The sequence below is a fragment of the Pelophylax lessonae genome (genome assembly GCF_965119305.1).
Source record: "Pelophylax lessonae genome assembly, chromosome: 5".
NCBI classification, from domain to species: domain Eukaryota; kingdom Metazoa; phylum Chordata; class Amphibia; order Anura; family Ranidae; genus Pelophylax; species Pelophylax lessonae.
Window position 1 is genome coordinate 380,243,510 of NC_138772.1, and position 20,310 is coordinate 380,263,819.

General features: G+C 47.1%; 1 protein-coding gene across 1 annotated transcript in view; it reads right to left on the reverse strand.

Annotated features, from left to right (window-relative positions):
* Positions 1–20,310, reverse strand: part of CEP192 (centrosomal protein 192) — a 506,433-nt gene that overhangs the window by 107,765 nt on the left and 378,358 nt on the right. Inside the window, exons 33-34 of the mRNA XM_082258491.1 lie at positions 11,859–12,038; positions 6,004–6,264 (exon numbers count right to left, since the gene is read on the reverse strand). Of these exons, the coding sequence (XP_082114617.1) occupies positions 6,004–6,264; positions 11,859–12,038 (441 nt within the window). The remainder of the gene's footprint in view (positions 1–6,003; positions 6,265–11,858; positions 12,039–20,310) is intronic.

Consider the following 20,310-nt stretch of genomic DNA (forward strand, 5'->3'; position numbering starts at 1 on the left):
GGAAAGGACAGAATACAGGCAAAATGCGAAGTCTGTTTTATAGGTGGGATAAAAGATAAATTGAGGAAAACCTCAGGGCCCGAAGCATAGGGGAAAAAGCAGGGGACAGGCTTTTATTCAGCACCTGGTTCTCAACAGCAAAGCTGTCCAAGCCAGTGATCATAAAGCAGTGTGGCAAATTGGACCTTGAGAGAAGAGATAAGGGAGAATACGGAGACACCAAGGCGCGTCTCACCAGCTGAATGAGATCAGTGAACCAAGCCCTGCGTGGCCAATCTTCAGCCCCCAGAATGAATGAGATGCTCTCGCAATCTATCCATGGAAACAACCAGGGAAAGCTCTTTTAAAGGTGTGAAAATGAGAGATCACCCATGCCAAGGAGCCAACAGAGCATTCAATGCATCCTCCAAAACAGACCGAGGAACCTTCCGATTGATCCTGCATGCAAAGACCTTCCAAGCTGCCCCAATGCTGACAAATCTGAACAGTTTGGGGCATAGGGACCATTCCACCTGATCCAGACTCCGACAACTGATATAGTCCAGTTGTCAGATGTCTACTCCTGGAATGTGAACTGCAAATAAGGCTGGGACACAATGCTCTGCCCAATCAAGGATTCGTGACCATAGCATGGCCGCAGCAGAGCTCTTGGTGCAAGCCATATTGATGACATTTCCTGATTGCCTCTGCCCCCACCCCCCTCAAAGAAGCTGGCATCCGTGGTGATAACCCACTGAAGGGAAGAAAAAAAATTTGCCAGACAAAAGAGGCAGGGAACAAATCCATCAAGTTAGTGACACCTTGGACTTGTTCTCTACCGACTCTCCCAAGATGGACAAACTATGGGACTCCAGGAAAACAAACTTGCCTGACCTCGACAAGGAGGACTGGGAGAATTGTCTTGAAGACAGTGTTAGATTGCTAATATACTCACGTGATAAGTTAATACAGATTAAATTCTTACATAGGGTAATTACATGCCCCAGAGACTGCAAAGAATATTTCCCCTGACGTTGCCCGAGTGTGCACGTTGTGGAGAAGCAATAGGTACTTATCTCCATATGTTCTGGGGATGTCCAGAAGTGGCCGGCTTCTGGAGAGAGGTGGTTGAACTTATAAATCATTGGCTTCAGCTGGCTCTCTCAGTAACTCCAAAACTGCTGTTGGTAGGTATCCAGGATGACAAGCAGAGGCCTAGAAGCACTAAAGCCCCGTACACACGTACCGATCGTCGGCGAACGATCGGCAGTCTTTTGTCCCCGGGCTGTCGGTGTCTGTTGAAAAGTGCAAAGACAGCACAAGAATTTTGTCCGCCGACTACAGCCGACTGCAGAAGTGATGTCATGTAATGGTTAACTTTCCCTGTGTTTTTTCTTTTCTGAGCATGCCCAGTCTTGCAAATCTGCAGTCTGTCGGCCGAATTCTGTACTGACTGGCGAACAATCGGCTGCTCTGGTGTCGGCATACAAAAATTTTAATGCTTGCATGACAGATTCTTGTCGGCAGAATGTGCGCTGACGGCTGTCGGAGGCATCATACTAACAAGCGTACAATCGGCAGATCGTTCGTCGGCCGACGCTTGTCTGCCGACGATCGGTACGTGTGTATGGGCCTTTAGATACTAATGTCTTGCCTGTCCTTTTATGCTAAAAGAGAAATTATACTCAAGTGGAATTCCCATTCCCCTCCCTCCATAGCTTCCTGGGAAAAATCTATTAACACTGCTCATCCCATGTATAAATTAACTTACATCTGCAGGAACGGTCTTAAAAAGTTTGAGAGGGTGTGGAAGCCATGGACTGCACAGGTGTACTGTACTCCTCCCCACACAACTGTGCACTTTGCAGTGTGGCTGTAATGCCCTCCTATATTATCCCTTTACGTTTCTGTCAACAGACGTTGTGTTAGACTTCTTACTACTTTGTATCTACAGTCATTTCTGTGGAATATGCCTCTATCTTTTCCCATTGTCGAAGTATATCATGCGGCTTTGCTTTTTTCTATGTTATTGAATGTGTACTATGCCTTTGATTCAATATAGGAACATTCTGTTTTGTTAAAAAAAAAAAAATAGTGACACCTTGCTCAGGTGAGATAGATGAATGGGAATGCCCAGACAGTCAAGAACGCGGTTCCACTTGGCCAATATCTCTTGCTGCAGGTCCGGTGTGATGTTGTACAGGACTACTTTGAAGGAAGCCACCACGAGGCTCAGAAACCTTATACAAAACTGAATGCACGCCTTTCTTAAAGAAAGGAGGCAACAAACGTGAAGATGCAACTTCTGAAGTTTCTCTTGAGGGAAAAAAAAAAAAACCTTGGCCACAGATATGGCCAGCAAGAGCCCTGGGTATTCCAGATGCAGGGAGGTAATCAGGACTGATTTGTGCACCATGATGAGTAGGTTGCCCACCAAGTCTGAAGCTAATTGAGCTCACAGGAGCAGGTCAAAATGCCCCACCATCAAAATCCACCGTAAGAGCAAGAGGGCCAAAACAGGGACCAAGACCTTGGTGAAGAGCAGGGGAGCTGAAGTCAGGCTGAAAGAAAGAGCAACAAACTGGAAAAGCAGTTCCCCCACGGTGAACTGACGGTCCCTCTGATTGTAGTGACAAATGGGGATATGAAGATGGTCATCCTTTATGTCTATCGAGGCCAGGAAGTCACCCTAGTGTACGGAGGCTGTGACTAAGCGCACCGACTATGCAGAACTTGTGCACCTAAAGGGAGGAGTTTAAGGACTTTACGTCAAAAATTGGGCAAACCCTTTGCAACAATGAAGAAGTTGATATAGAGCCCTCTGTAGAGTTCGGAGGAAAGAACTGAGGCTATGACGCCCTGATCCAACAGTTTTTAAATCGCCAAGTGCAGGTCAGCTAGACGCTCTGAAGAAAAACAGAAGTTGGAAAGAAACAATCCGATGGCAAAGACTGAAATTCTATCTTGTAGACAGAAGAAAAACCTACAAAAACCCATTTGTCCAAAATGTGAATGAGCCAGTGATCAACAAAAAAAGACGTCCACCCCAACTTTAGGTGGGGGCACAGCTTTTTGTGGAAGTGGGCTTCTCAGCGGGATTGGGGTTCTTAACTGCCAAGGGCATTTGATGGTAGGGGAGGTGGAAAGTTTGGTGGCTGTGTCCTTGGAGGAGCCCTGGCCATGAAAGACATTTGTGAGCAGAAAAAGAATGGTCCTGCCTTGGAACAAGAGTCCTTCGGCTTCCAAGCCTGAGGAAAGAAAGGAGAGATCTTTCTCCAATGATATTCTTGATGATGTCATCCAAGGCCATGCTGAACAGTTGATCAACTGTGAATGGCATTTCCATAAGCACATTCTTGAAATTCTGGTCCACTAACCAGCACTTAAGCTAGAGGTGATGACATTGAACCATTGAGGAGTTGGTCACATGAATACAACCTGACTGGAGTCCAGGGCTGCATTACACAAGTATTGGAGCCCCTGTGCTAGTTGCTCCTCTAGGTCAACCTAAGCAGGGAAGAACTGGCATGGAGCTTGGCTGACTCAGTCAGGGTCTGGGAAACCATAGCCAAAGTCAGGACAGGTTGGATCAAGGCCCCATAAGTCACAAAGCGAGCATGCTGTGCTCTACAACTTCTTGTCAGAGGGGTCTCGAAAGAAGGGGCTTCATCAGAAGGAATAGCGATAGCCTTGTTTAGGTGGAATATGTGGGTGGTCCACCATAGGAGGGTAGCCCACTTTCTGATGAACACTTCCTCAAAGATTGAAAGGGTGTGTCATTCTCGCGCTGTCCTGTAGGTGTATATGTTGTAAAACCTTTAATGCTGCAGGTACTATTATAGGTAACCACACACTACAAGTTATAAGGGGGAGGAGTACCGTGCTTTAAAGTTGCATACGTGCTTAAAGGTGTCTTCGTGTAAAATATAAAAATATTGACTCAAAAAACTATCTAGTGTTCTAAAGTGTCTTCGTGCTGAATCAATAAATAAATCAGCTAAAGTGTAAACCATATAAACAATGTCTTAATATATGTAGGTGTAAAATCCCAAATCTGCTAATATATAAATACTTTCAATTTCTTTATATCTGGTGCTTTAGGTGATATAAACATCAAAAGTGCTCTGTGCTTAAAAAAAGTCTGTAATACTATCTTCAAATAAATAAATCTCCATATGTTTTCATAAATGATCCAATACTGTTAGTATTATTAAAGTGCTTAAGTGTCCAAAAATAGTGATGACAGTGATCAAAATCTTCCTCCTAAATTCAAAACCATGCAAAGTGCTCTTCGGTGCTCGTGACCACTAGGTGTCCTATGCGCTCACCTCCTTTTCTTTAATATTGAGCCTTATGGTATCTCTTAGGGGTGAACTCTTTGCTCTCCTTTTCCTCTGAAGCCCTCTAGAGGGGCTGGATGCCGTTTTCCTTCCTTATACTGTGGCTCGATTTTAAAGGGTCTTAGAAGGGGCCTCCAAGTCTCAAAAGTAAATAGGCCAATATAGTGAAGTATTGCCAAAATAATTTATTAGGATAAAAAGAATAACTCACATAAATTTTGCTTCAAATGCGCTCAATCGCTGCGGAACTGTGTATGTCCGTTCACCGCTACGTCACTTCCGATGCTCTGCCCTATGCGTTACGCCGCGTGCTCACGCAGCTTCTTCAGGGGCTCAATATTAAAGATAAGGAGGTGAGCGCATGGGACACCTAGTGGTCACGAGCACCGAAGAGCACTTTGCATGGTTTTGAATTTAGGAGGAAGATTTTGATCACTGTCATATGTCATATGTTCCTGCCACTAATTTGTAACCTGCTAGCTGCTCGGACATGCTGTCACCTGAGATGCAAATAGGGAGCAGCATTCCTCCCCACACCAGACAGACAGTCACTCCACCAGGAAACCAGGACCTGCTGCTGAAGAGGATGGCTGCTAAAGCAATGTAGAGGAAGAGAGAAATTTGGAGTGGCAGTGGAGGCAAAAGCTTGCTGGAAACACCGCTCCTTTGAGAAATGGCAGTGATCCAGCAGATAGATCAGCAGGGCTTCTTTCCCTGAGCCTGCAGTGATGTTTGTCCAGATGGTTATCTGTGTGTGTGAAGGAGGTCCCCCCCCCCCCCCCCCCAACAGGACCTAAGGATAGGAGAAAAGGGGAAAATGGAGCTCGCACCCCCCTCATGCTGCACACTGGTCCCTGAGAAGGGAGAGTAGAGCCGCTGAAGCTGGAGACACAGACAGGATCTGTGAGGCTGTTTGCTGGGAGACACAGAACTACTGTGTTTCCCCACACTGGGGACAGCATGTGCTCATTGGTGATGCTGGGGGGAGGGGGACAACAACAAATTTATGACACCTGGCATGTCACCCAGAACCACAGTTGAAGAAAAAATAATCTTCTCCAACTGGAACCAAAAAACTCCAAAGAAAAAAAAAAACACGAGCCAGAATGCTCCATGTCTGACTCCTAAGAAGATAGGCAATCATTGAATCCTGTATTGCAGATGGGGTGGGGGGGGGGGGGTGGGGGGAGGTTTGCCACAACCAGTGGGCCTCCGCTTAGCCATGATTTTTGTTTTGGTTGCACCTAGCGTCCTGCTCCTTAAGGTAACCGCATCAAACCATCCTTGAAGCAAAGCTGTGCCCATTGATGGAGTTTCCTTTTTTCAATCCCGACCATAGGCAAAGAAAAAATTTAAGAAAAAAATATAAATTCCTTTTAAATATACCTGAAATTGTCAAAGCACAGCACATTCTCTTTACATACACTAGATCAAAAAATAAATGTGTATAGTATTAGCAAATATTTACATAATAAATGCAGAATAGATAAGGACTAATAATTTTCAAATTCATCCAACACTTTGCTCACCTGTAAAATTACATGCTCATGAACAGATTGCAGTAAAATGTTGATACCCGTGCATACCTTAGCTGACAATTCCCACCTTGAGACTATCACTTTATTTTCTCAAGTAGCAGTTCTAAAGTAGTTTTCTACATCCCCAAAGTATACAGTAGCTTTACCTCTTGTGATCCTTCTTTGAGAACAAATTTGTCTGGAGTAACAAAAACCTCATTTGAATCCATAACGACATTGTTTTCTACGTTAACAAAACAGACTGCTTTAACATAAGCAGCTCTGGAGCCTGTATTCCTGACAGAGAAGCTAGCTTTGCTTATTCTACCAGGCAATACACCATTTATGGTCAACATGCAGCTGTCCGACAACTTTTTCACATCTTCAAGTATTACATTGCTCGTGCCACCATAGCCGGAGAGAGGAATCTAAAGAAAAAAAACCAACATTAACTCAAAGATCACCAAGTCAGATTTAAATGTCCATGTCATTATACAGATAGTATAAAAATGACTTGCTTAGGGATTGCTGTTCCTGAACGAGCTTTAGTAATACAAAAAGCCACCCTTTGCTTAAATAAAAAAACAATAAAAAAAGACCATAGTGCTGTTCAGCTATTTCTCGTAACACATAATTTCCTGAATCATGTTAACATGCTGGTGGCTGGTGTGTATCTCCAAATTCCCTAACTCCTCTTCGTTTAGTTTACTGGTACACTGGAAGTTTCATCAGGATGTTAAATACTTTACCGCTTACAAACTTAACTCTATTCATACCCCTTCTGCAGTTAGCATTTCAGGTGGCCTAGTGATACCTACTGCCATCCCTAAAAATCAGAAAATCATACACGAGCAAACATGAAGACTGCAAATACATAGCTACAGTCAATCCTAATGCCAAATGACATGCCTGATAATTCTGGTCTCAGATGATTATAGGAATCTGAAGTCAATGGACTAGCCTGGAGTTAGGTCAAGGAAGTTCTTAAAGCGGAGTTCCACCCTGGGACATTTTTTTTTAATAAAAATACCCCCGGGACAGTCAGGGCTAGTGCTTTCCACAATGGCTAGCCTCTGATCTGTCCCGGGTTGCACTTACCCGCAAGAAGAAATACTTACCTTGAAAATGTATTGTCCAGCGCTGCCATCTCCGGTGTGGGCAGCTTGAAGGCAGCGCGATCCTCTTCTGTGTCCTCTTCCGTCCCACGATGCACTGCACCCGGCCCCGCCGTCACTTCCGGTGCGGCAACATCATCCCTGCACAGCTTCTGGGCATGCCCAGAAGCTGTTTAGCAAGGTATGACGGCGCCTGCACCGGAACTGACATCGGGGCCGGTGCAGGTGCATTGATTCCTGGGAGCGATGAGGAATCATTGCAATCAGCCAGGAAGTGACGAATCGCCGTGGCCGCCGAGGGGAGGAAGAGGAAGTAAGGTAAGTATATTTTCTTCTAAACCAGGCAAGTAAAAATAAAATTGCGATTATCCATTTGTTTTTCAGGTGACCCGGAGTGAGAAGATGGAGGCAAGTTTAATTTTAGGGTGGAACTCCGCTTTAAGTGATATTTACATCCTATGAAGTATTTGACACTAATAGAGCATTTAGTTCAACTGATGAGCTTAAAATATCAAATCATCGCTATCTTAAAAGCAGGGGTCTCCAAACTTTCTAAAGAGCCAGTTTACTGTTCCTCAAAATTTAGGGGGGGGGGGCAGACTTTGGACATTTGGAAATAGAAAATGACCTGGTGTCAGTGGGTGGAATAGTGCCCCATTGTTTGGTGCCAGTGGGAGGAATAGTGCCACATCGTTGGTCCCAGTGGGAGGAATAGTGCCCTAGTTATTTTGAGAGGGGACAGCAAATTGACACTGTGATACAAGCTGTACACTCACTACTTTACATTGTAGCAAAGTGTCATTTCTTCAGTGTTGTCACATGAAAAGATAGAATACAATATTTACAAAAATGTGAAGGGTGTACTTACTTTTGTGAGATACTGTACATACATTTTATAATATAACATATATATGTTTGGAGATTGAGTCATTTTTTTTACCGTGAAATACCTTTCTCTGAGTTTGACGGACTGCTCTCTTCAGAATCTTGACCACTGAGTTATAGTGCCACCTAGAGGAGTACCCTAATTCTGAAGGAGGATCCTTGATGCCCCCTATCAACTAGAGGGACCCCAGAATCCATCCAAAAGAACCACTTACCTACGCTAGACCCCAAGGGGTCATCTGGTAAGTGGGCTGCATTATAGGTGAAGGATACTCCACACCACGTGTCCCACTGGATTCTCACCAGCCTTTATTTGAGCACTATTCCTCATAATCATTGCACTTTGAAACACCTGCCTTTGGACTGTTATATATTATAAAAAGTTTATTTTTTTGCACACTATCATTTGTGCACAGTCACTTTATAATAATTTAGCACAATTATTTGCATAGGTTGTGCACAGTCACTTTATTTTGCACTAATTGGTGTTTCAAACTACCGTTGATATATATATTTGTATAATTTTAGAGGTTTTTTACTTATGAGGGCTGTCTACCCTTTTGTTTTCACAAAACGAATGGAAGACCTGTGGGTGTAGGGACTACTCACCCTGATCCAGAGTCTGACGGCTGAGATAGTCTACTTGCCAATTTTTGATACCTGGCATGTGCACAACAGAGAACGCCAGAACTGATGCACCAATCACTCTTCTCCCTGATGAATGGCATATGCCACCGCGGTCAGATCCAGATCCGAAGCCTCATCAGGCGACCCATTCAATGTATCAGCAACAACCCGATCGCCTGAAGCTCCTGAACATGGGTGGGTAAGAGAGCTTCCTTCGGAATACAGCGATCCCGAGTCAAGTCAGATCCCAGGACACTTCGCCCCCCCGAGCCAGACAGGCTGCTATCTGTCATGACCAAGCCAAAAGCGGCCGGACCACAGACCATGCAAGGCCACCAGGTAACCGACCACAGTGATCCCACATTTTCTCAGTAAGGCCAGGACCAGGGCCAAGGCCTGGCATACACCTGAGGATCAGAGATCAGACCAAAAGGCATAGCTAAAACTGATAATGTGCATCCCAGATAAAAAAGAAAAAAAATGTAGGGTGCGCTGATGTCCCTTGCAGGAGAAAGTGCAGGTAAACGTCCTTGATGCCTACGAATGCCCAAAAGGAAAAAATCTCCCTGGGAAGGAGGACCACCACTGAACAAAATTAATTTCACTTTAAACTTGTGGACCCGCACAATGGCATGCAAAGGCCCCAACCACACCACAGACCTTGCACAGTCACTTACCTGGCCTGCAGATCATCTGGTAAGAGCCGCAGATTGCAGGGAAGAAACCTATCTGGCGGAAGAAAGGAAATTCCATTTCATAGCGAGAGAGAATGATTTAGTGTATCAAATTGACGTGAAAGAGGGAAATCCCCAAACCCAAAAACCAGCAAAGGCATCTCCCTTCCCCCCCGGGGGCAAAACTAAGGCTTAGGAGGACCAATCCGCGGTTGCAGAGGGCGTCTGCAGTCAGAGGCATTTGGCACCACCCGCAGGTGTCCTAAAAGGTATAGAGACCCTAGTTAAAAACCTAGGGGAAGGAAAAAAATGCTTGTGAGCCAAGAAGCTTGGTACAGCCTTCTAGAGCGGTTCCATTCCCTATTAGAATGAGGGAGAGAGGTACTCACCACCTGGGCTGGTGCAGAAGCCTGGGCAGCCTACCCAAGATTTCAGCCAAGACCCATCTACAACCACCACTGAAATGGAAAGAGTGGGAAGAAGACAATGTGGGCTATGTGGGACTTTAGATGAGACACCGGCAGGTATGCCCAGCGTCTCCATCCCTGTATCGGAAAAAAATTGAAAAGGATTAAAAGAGGTGCATGGAAGCCAACCAGCCCCCAGTCTGATGTACTCACCCTCCAGTCTGCCACCAGCCAAGTAGACCTGTCTCAATATAAATAAAGAACAGGGGTTTAGTTGACACGCATCTACAACCACCACTGAAATGCAAAGAGTGGGAAGTAGTAGAACCTAGTCGAGGGATGCGCCACAATGTACTTCAGCCTCTGGACCAACCCGTCCGCAAGCACCACAAACATAAGGCAATTGTGGCTGGAAAACAATGATTGGTATAAACCTTTTTCCCCATCAGGCAGCATTTTAGACACCAGGGCTGTGGCTAACCCAGGGCCAGGCGCAGATCCCGCACTGACATCGCATCTGTCCTGCGAACCGCAGGGCCCAAAAAGGAGATAAACTTCTCCAATGGGAGTACCATGGCCTAAATGAGCCAGAAGATGGGCTGATCCACCACTGGTGGGATTGCCCATTGCTACCCAAGTGCATTCCACAAGGGATAGCGTGCCATGACACACCTAAGGAGCACAATGGATGCCACAGTTAACCCCTGTCCCGTATACAAACCAGACAAAATATGTAGGGAAAGGAAGACTTCGCAGCCCGAGCCAGCTGATGGACACCAGAAGACTGGCACCCCAGCAGATGCCCTCATGGACCCCCAGAGCTTGCTGGCAGGGGACACACATCCCTGATCACAACGGGTGAGGAGGGGGCGCAATCCCTGCCCAGGAGGTAAATCCTTGTCCAGGGACCAGTGGCAGAACCTGGAAAAGCAAAGTGGGTCTATTAGGGCACATGCCCCAAACAAGCAGTGCGGCACAGCTTGCCCAACACCAACCCCCCTCTAGTTCTTCCAATCAAAAGCCGCAGGGAACAAGGTGCAACTCTGCACCAAATCATTAGGCCTGACCATCTGCCTGGGCACCGGGCCGCTAGGCAGCGATGGCCTAAACAAGTGACCCACATACTTTTTTTTTTTTTAACAAGAAGAAACCCTCAGGAAAAATGGCCACCAAGCCTGCGAAAAATGGATGCTGCAGCAGCTCACCAATAGGATTCACTGCTAGAGGCCAACTCCAGGCAGGGGCGGTTCACCTCAGAGCTCGCGGAGTATGCAGTGGCCTAAACTTTCGGCCAGCCCAGACACAAGGCTGCACAGTGAAGCCCACAGATTAGGTCGCAAGCCACGGCCTAAAGTTTAGGACAGCTCGATCACAAAGCCACTTCTAAAAGCCATTCCAGGAGGGGGTGGATTCACCGTGGAGCCCTCCCAGTAGGTCACAAAGCCAGGGCCTAAATTTTTGGCCGGCCCGACCGTGTGGACACCCCAGGCAAAGACCCAGCTCCAGGATGCAGCCCCTGATGAACCCGCAGAAGAGGGCAGCTTCAGGATGACCACGCTGGGGCCCGCCTAGTAGGCCACAAGCCATGGCCTAAATTTTTGGCCAGCCCAGAGCTCGTGGTGCACTCCCAACCGTGGCCCAGTGGGGGGGGGGGCGGTAACATGACCAGTCCTCAGCTCAAGACAAGCCCCAGCTCACGGCCAGAAGACCTGAAAAAAACCTCCAAGGAGCACGGAAGCACCACACTTCATGGCCATTCCCAGCAGGGAGCCCCCGGCTGACAGCCCAGTCAAGATGTTCCAGGGCAGGCAACACTCACCACCAGACGGCTCGGAGACATGCGCCCATCTCGAGACCCAGGTAGGACAGGCAATCCCCAGCGCCACAGGCAAGAGTGGCGTCCGTCAACGAAAGAAAGAAATGCTGATTTTTACATATTGGAGAGGAATGCCAGAATTTGCCCAGTATGGAAAAGGTTAAAAATCAAAGCTAAGGGGGTAAAGTTCCTCTTTAGAACCCTGGAGTATTTTCTTTCCCTTCTTTTCTCTTTTGGTGAGGTATCCAGCCCTGATAGGCCTACTATGCATTGAGTACAACAGAAGCATAACTGTACTGATGTTCTGCAAAGATCTCATGCATTCTCTTGGACCCAGGTTCATGTTAATAAAGAACACTTGTTTATTCATATACCTAGACCTGCTTTAATCAGAGATCATGAACTCAGCAGGCTCAGCGAGATCTTTCCAAGTCAATGCTGACCGAGAACATTGGTCCTATATAAACCTCCATGTAAGCGATTTTACCAGAGACTTACAGTAAATTTAATCCCAGGTTGCGAAGACTTAACTCCTGACTGTTTAATTTCCAACTTAGCCAACATGCAGCCTACTCGTGTGGGAGAAAACATCATGTGGACAGCTGAATCTTCTTTAGGTCGGATGGTGAGCTCACGATTGCTTGTCAAACGCTGTTCTGAACCGAAGATACTTTGCAACTGGAGGGGACAAAAAAAAAAAAAAAATCACCATCATGAAGTTCATCATCAAGGCTTGTAAAAACTTTCCTGGATTTATTTTAACGGTCTATGTATGTACTTTTCTTTTGTGTCTCCCATATGAGAGAAAAAAAAATACTGATCATAATGACCTTACTTAAGTTGGACTAACCAACTCCAGAGACAGGAATATAAACTTAAAAAAAATTATAGTGTATATTTTTTTTCAGTATACCGTTAGATTAAACTTGTTATGAAAAAAATTGTATCACTGTCAGCACAAGCCAAGAAGGTAAAGAAAATGAAAACATTTCTATGCAGAGCACATACAAATTTTTGCAAATTAAATTAAACAAGTTATGCACAAATGTGCAGTGCTATCCGACCAAATTGTGTTTATCTAGCAGAAATGTCAAATATGTAGGTTTAAAAAAAAAAAAATCAATAAAATAAATATGTCTATGGGATACTTTAACATGAATATCATACAACAAATTAAACTGCGCTTGTGGAACCAGTGCCATAATCAAAAAAGGAAAAAAAAAAGAAAAGGGAATAAAGCTGCTAGCATGCTATGTGATATTAAACTAAGCAACACAAATATATTATATCAGAATTGTTGCGCTAATCCACAATATAAAGCAAAAGTCCCAAAATGTGAAAATGTCCAAAACTCCACTGATCATGTGAATTCCCAAATGTGTATGCAGTTTTCCACTTCAATAATGTGAATCAGCCTCCAAGTGAGTCACCACCAAGCTTCAAGACAAGATGAAAGGCTTACCAGAAGCAAGAGTCATTAAGGAGAAGGCATGCATCATATGATGCAACACCAGCTGCTTGATGCCCAGGAACCACACTTCCAAAACAAGCAGATATAAATACCAATCAGCAGGATTTGCTCTGCTTCATATCTCTCATAAGCATGTCATAAAACAGAAATGCTCCACATAGTGTAAAAATCCAATATAAATGTTTATCAAATAAAAATTTGCATTTACTGCATTTACATCTACAGGACCACAACATCAATGTGTAACAATATCACAAATAGTCAAATTCCACTTCCAGGGACACTTCCATATGCACGACATCACTGTACATAGCTCCGTCCTACATGTACGACCCAGAAAAATTAGCATTTGATGAAATGCGTAGCGTGGAGCTATGTGCGGTGAAGTCATTATCCCTGGGAGTGAGATTTGGCATTTTGAGATAGTTACACAGCACTGTTATAGTCTTATTGATGCAAGTGCAATTTTAACCAGTTCTGGACCGGAAAGGATTTGCCCCCTTAATAACCAGGCCATTTTTTTGCGATTTGGCACAGCATTATTTAACGGAAAATTGCACGGTCGTGCGACACTGTACCGAAATAAAATGAATGCGTGAAACTACTTACCGGTGGATGAGACTGGCACCGAGAATATTACCTTGTACCTTGTCAGCTGACAACAGTTATAAGGAGGGTAGTATGTATCTTGCACTAAGCGATGCTGGAGCCCGCAAACACGGTCCCAAATGAAGATAGGGTGTAGCAGATCCAGGTAAGAAGCCGACCGATAAAAACTTGAAATGTGCTGGGAGGGAATGAAGTAGTCCGAGCATTAACGGTTTACATGCTGCAACTGGCAGACGGAGCCTGCGGAATGGCGATGATCAGCGGGAGTCCAGCCAGTCCCCTGCCACCTCAGAGGGCTCGAAGAAGCAGACACAATGACTCGGAGCATGCTTGGAAAGAGGAGACATAAAGAATGCCTTTTTTGCAAAGAAATCTTCTAACTTCTGTATAGGATCTGCGACGTTGCTGGATCTCCAGGGAGTAGTCTGGGAAGCAGAGGAGCTTGCTGTTTTCATACAGGATTTCCCCTTTAGCACGCGCCTCTGATAGCATGCGATCTCTGTCCCGGTAGCTAAGGAGTCGCAGGAGAAAAGGGCGCGAAGGTGCTCCTGGCACCACGAAAGAGGGCGGCATATCCTCCAAGTTCAGGGCCCTGAGAAACAGCTGCTCTGCAAATTCTGCTGGCCTGTTCCCCTCAGCTTTCTCCGGGAGGCCAATAATGTGGATGTTATTTCTGCGGAGCCGGTTTTCTGTATCAATGGTTTTCTCTTGGAGGGTCTTGACTTTTAGCTGTAAAGCACGGAGATCTAGAGTCAGATTGGACCATATCCTCTAGGCCAGAGATCCTATCCTCCACCTCCAACACCCTGGAGCGAAATGTATCCAGATCATATTGGATAAGGCTTACACCTGTGGCCAAAAAAATGGATTTTTGTAAAATCTTACCGTAAAATCCTTTTCTCTTAAGCTCATTGACAGACGTAGTCCTCCTTGATTAATATCAACTCGGGTTATACTGCCCTCTACAGGAGTAGGACTAGACAGGAAAGAAAACGTTCTGGCCACACCCTAGGGGCAGTCCCAGAGGGTATATCCTCTCACTTCCTGCTACAGCAAATCAGTTATTTCACAAAGCAGTGTTTAGAGAATTTAACCCAACCCAACTCAAAAACAGAGGGGCGGGTACTACGTCTGTCAATGAGCTTAAGAGAAAAGGATTTTACGGTAAGATTTTACAAAAATCAATTTTTCTCTGTCGCTCATTGACAGACGTAGTCCTTGATTAATATCAACTCGGGACATCCCAAAGCAGTGCCACAAATGAGGGGTGGGAAAATGGAAATCAAAATCCAATCTAGAAGGCCCAACTGGTGCCAACTAGAAGTTTTAAAGGCTCATCAATCACACAATGAGACTCAACTGAAATTCCAACGGAAAAAAACCCTCGAGGTAGACCACCGGTCTCCTCAAATTGCGGCCTGCAAAACCTTGCGGCCAAATGAGGCATCCGCCGATGCCATCACATCAACCTTGTAAAATTTTGTAAAGGTATGAACCGACGACCAGGTAGCCGCCTTGCACACCTGGACCACTGAAGCCTGATGGCGGTAGGCCCAGGAAGTACTGAGCGCTCGAGTGGAGTGCGCCTTAACAGGGAACGGAGGATTCCGACCCCTAATCGAATAAGCCTGTACCACCGTCTGTCTGATCCATTTGGAGATAGTCGCGGCAGATGCAGGCAACCCCTTTCTGGGGCCATCCGTGATCACAAAAAGTGAATCCGTCTTACGGAACGATTCCGTAGTCTTCAGGTATACCCTGATTGCCCGAACCACATCCAAGGAATGCAACGCATATTCCCGAGGATGATTGGGCTGAGGACACAAGGAAGGTAGCACAATATCTTCATTCAGATGAAAGTCTGAAACCACCTTAGGAAGAAAGGATGGCTTCGGAAGAAGAACTACCTTATCCCTATGAACCACAAGATATGGGGAATGGCATGATAATGCAGCCAGTTCTGACACCCTGCGTGCAGAAGTGATAGCCACCAAGAAGGCCACCTTCTGGGATAATGTAAGCAAGGGAATCTCCCTGTTATTTTAAAAGGGAGGTTTCTGCAGAACCGACAAAACCAAATTAAGATCCCAGGGCGGTAAGGGCGCGCGCACTGGCGGAGCCAATTGCCGCACCCCCTGGATGAAATTCCGCACCAAGGAATGAGTAGCCAGTGGCTTCTGAAAGAAGATTGCTAACACTGAAAACCTGACCCTTGATAGTGCTCAAGGATAGTTTCTGCTCAACCCCCTTTTGCGGAAAAGCCAAAATTCGGGTCACCAAATAGGTACGTGGGGGAAATCCCAACGATTCACACCACGCAATATAAGTCTTCCATGTGCGATAATAGACTTTGCTAGAAGTCGCTTTCCTTGCTTTAATTAGAGTAGGAATAACTGAAGCTGACAATCCCCTGTCCTTCAGTACCTGGGTCTCAATGGCCAGGCCGTTAAAACCAGCGACTGTAAAGCACGATGGAAGATCGGTCCTTGAGACCGCAGATCCTCCCTGAGAAGAAGTCTCCAAGGAGCGTCTGCGACTAGCCTGCCCAAGTCGGCGTACCCGGCTTGACGAGGCCAGCCCGGAATTACCAGGATAACTGGAGTTCCCTCCACCTCTATCCTGCGGAGAAATCTCAGCAGTAACTTGAGAGGGGGGAAGACATACAGTAGTTGATACTTCCCCTACGGGGCGCTCAGCGCGTCTGCTGCGACCGCTAGAGGATCGCGGGCGCGAGCCCTGTTGAGCCAACCTGCCAACAGATCCATATCCGGGGGGCCCCAATGAAGGGACAGCTGGTGAAATACCTCTGGATGAAGAGACTATTCCTCTTGATCCAGAATCTGACGGCTGAAATAATCTGCCTGTCCACCACCGTGATAAATATCGGAGAGAACTGGAACAACTGTTCCCCCAATAAAGAATGTTGGCCACTTCTATGGCCGCCAGGGCACTCTTGGTGCCCCTTGGTGATTGACATAAGTCATGACCGTGGCATAGTCCGATTGGATCCGAACCGGACTGCCCTGGAGCTGCTCGGTCCAGTAAATCAGACAAAGTCTGATCGCTCTCAGTTCCAACACCTTTATCGGTAACCTGGAATTTATCAGAAGAAATGACTTCCCCTGGCTGAGCATCGGAGACCGAAGCCACCAGACCAGAGCCTCCCTGGTCTGCTCGCTCAATCGGATCCGATTGTCCAGGGAATCGTGATTCCGATTCCATATGAGAAGAATCTCCTCTTTGGAGAATTCGGGTAGGAGACTGGGCAAACGGTACTGCCTCTAAGGAGGCGACCATCAATCCCAGCCAGTTGACGGACAGCAACATCCGAATCATTGACTGAATCTTCTGGAGTTTCTCCGCCTGGAGAAACACTCTTGCCAAGGATGTATCCAAAATTAGGCCCAGATAGTTCAGTCTCCTGGTGGGAACCAGGGATGATCTTTGGGAAAAGCAACGAAAACGCTGATGTCCTGCGAAGATGGGGATATGAAGATAGGCATCCTAAATGTCTATGGACGCCAGGAAATCCCCCTGATGCAGGGAGGCCACCACTGTATGGATGGACTCCATCTCTTCCAAGACCAGAATTGGACGCACCTAGCCCTTTTTCCTGGGCATTGTCAACAGGTTCGACTAGAACTCCTCCAAGGAATGGGAACTACCACTGCTTGTTGCATCAAGCTGTTTCCCGCAAAGCTTTTTAAGCGACCCGGGGATGTCGAATATTGGAAGGGAAGAATCGCACCGGTGGAAGTGATTGAAACTCGATCTTGTATCCCGACCATTTGACCTTGCGAACCCCTTTATCCGGGATTCTGGAAAGCCCTGGATCCGGAAACCGGTGAAGACGTCCCCCCACCCTAGAGATGGGTGGGGCCCATTCTGTCAATCCAACGAGATAACAGTGGCTTTATTTAGTCCGGAAATCGGTGAGTCCACTATTGGTGGTACCGCCCATCTTTGTAATGAGGGATTCCTCAAAATGATAGCGCCTAGCAATGCGTTTGGAAATAGCCGGGGCTCGTTTACGGAAGACCCCATTTGGGCAAGGGAAACCCTTCACCATTTTGGTAGGCTTGCTAGTACCAAAAAAAGGAATATGAGTCTCAGCTACCTTTGCCGGTGTAACCTCAAGATTTAAGGTTTCCCGGCAATGATAAGCTCAGAATCCGTATCTGAAGTATCAGATGACATAGGGGTAGGCGGGGGTCGCTCTTCTTGACCCCCGTCCCTGACAGGCTACCTCCACCCGGGATACCAAAGACTCCAAAACTGCTGATAATTTATCATCACAAATGGGGTACTGGAGGGTCCTGCGGCCACCCCAAGGGGATCAGGTGGGGATACATGAGTGGCAGGGTTCATGTAACACTTGCCAGCAAACACAAAAAAATTAATTGCAAGAAAAAAACTTTTTTTTTTTTAACTTAGTCCCCCAGCGCAGTAGCGCCCCTCAGTCTACCTGCTTGGACCCCTCAGAAAGAGAGAGAGAGAGAGACCCCAAGGCTCACCTGATGCACAGAAGTTTCTCATCAACCTGCTTCCAGCACTGGCTGTTACAGACCGGAAGTCTATGGCTTGCTTTCCCTGGGCCAAGGAGGCGGCTCCGCCCCTTTACACGCCTTCCGGCGCCTCCCAATTACTCCACGAAGTGTTTGGTCACCTCAAACATGGCCGCCCCCATGCTGGAGACACGAGGCTACGCCAATATGGCGGCCTCGCGCAATCTGCAGGAAAATGGCGGCGGCCTGTGTAGGATAGCGGCGGCTTGCAAGCTAGCAGCGGCCTGCGGGATGTGTGCATTCGGCCTGTGCGGCCTGCGGAAGTGCCTCGGCCTGCGGGAGGTGTCCTCGGCTTGCGGAAGTGACCGGCTTTCTGGAGGGATGGCGATCTGTGGCTGCAGTAACTCAGGCATAGGCATCGGCCTGTGTACACACTAGACAGGTAGGATACCTCTATACCTCAATAGTAATGCCTTTTAGTAGTCTGCCACTGACTTCAGTCACCCTTACAGTCATATAGTGACTTTAGATAGTCAGCTCCCAAACCAAGCCTCCTGGTTTCTATTCACAAAAATCACACTCAAATTGGGGGATCTGTGACCTGTTATAGGATAGAGGGGAGACCCAGAAAACCGAGTGTCCGACCATCCCAGAGAGGGGCCCGCGTCCACCAACAAACCCGACAGGGGGAGAGGGGGAACATTCTACTCACCATACCGGAACCAGGCGGGCGCCAACTCCTGACAGAACCCCTCTCCACCGGGGTGGGGGGGCTGTCGACCAATACGGACGCCGTGACTCTGTTGGTCATTGGCGTCCAGGCGAGACGTTTAACTCGCAGGGTCAGTCCCCGTCCAGTGGGACTATGTCGCGGCCGACCCAGCGCGGAGCTATGGCCTGCACGCGCTCGTAGGCTGAACTGGGGTGACCACTGGATCTCAACATCCAGCCCGTCGCCCAGTTTCAGCGTACTTGCTTGAAGATCTCACAGGAACACTGGAGAAAAAAAGCTGTCTAAAAAAGTATTTCTAAAAAATCTTGCCAGGACCGAAGATCCTAGCAAGGAATCTAGGTCCTTACTCCTAACTAGACAGAAAAAAACTGATTTGCTGTAGCAGGAAGTGAGAGGATATACCCTCTGGGACTGCCCCTAGGGTGTGGCCAGAACGTTTTCTTTCCTGTCTAGTCCTACTCCTGTAGAGGGCAGTATAACCCGAGTTGATATTAATCAAGGAGGACTACGTCTGTCAATGAGCGACAGAGAAAGTCTATTTTCTTTATCAGGGCATCTCTGCTAGCTGTAATTGCGGCCATGAGATCTGCTGTTGATGGGGAAGAAGCAGCGCTGTCTCCATTCAGATGTCTGAGTGCTGGCAGACAGTGTGTGCCGGGGAGGCCTTTCCCAATATGGCCACTGCAGAGGAAGGAGGGGCGGGGAGTGCTGGGTTGTGATCTAGTAGAGCGGGGCTTCAGTGGGGCCATGAAATCACAGGAGTGAATCGACTGTCTTCCCTGTAACGGGGGAACCAGCCACCTGAAGACCTGGAAGCCGATACGGTAGGCAGAAAGGGTTGAAGGATAGAAGACCGGATAGGAGCTCCAGCACCATGCGACCGCTCCATCTCACATGGCGGCCACGCCCCCTGATTTATGTCATTTTTTTTTTTTTTTACTAGTAATAGCGGTGATCTTCGATTTTTAGCAGGACTGCAACATTGCGGTGGACAGATCGGAACCCTGAAATTTTTGACACTTTGGGGGGGGGGGGGGCGGGGGGACCAGTCACATTACTACATCAGTGCTAAAAATATGCACTGTTACTGTAATGACATTGGCAGGGAAGGAGTTAACAGTGGTGATCAAAGGGTTGTGTGAGCCTAGGGGAGTGTTTTCTAACTGTATGGGGGAGGGACTATTGAACTGACCACAGAGACCTGTGATCCGATATAGAAGGATTACAGGCGCTCTGTTATCATTTCAGAGACAAGAACGGTCAGCTGTGTTTACAACAGCTGACTTGTCCTCTCTCAGCGGGGAGTGATCGCAGTTGCCCGGCGGCAATCGCGGATCGGCATCCCCGCTGCCTAGTGGGGGCGGGAGAACGCTCGCCCACCTGGGCCACACGCGCGACTGACGTAGGGCTAGGTCGTTTTGCGCAGCCGAGCCAGCCTGCCGCAGTAAATCTACGGCAGGACGTCGGCAAGTGGTTAATTATATGTTATGTTTTTACATTGTTATGTGGAGCATCACTGTTTTATGACATGATTATGAGGGATATGGAACAGAGAAAATACTGCTGATTGGTATCATATCCTGGCGGTCCCCCATTTCTCCCCAAACCGTTAGGAACTGTAAAAATATGTTG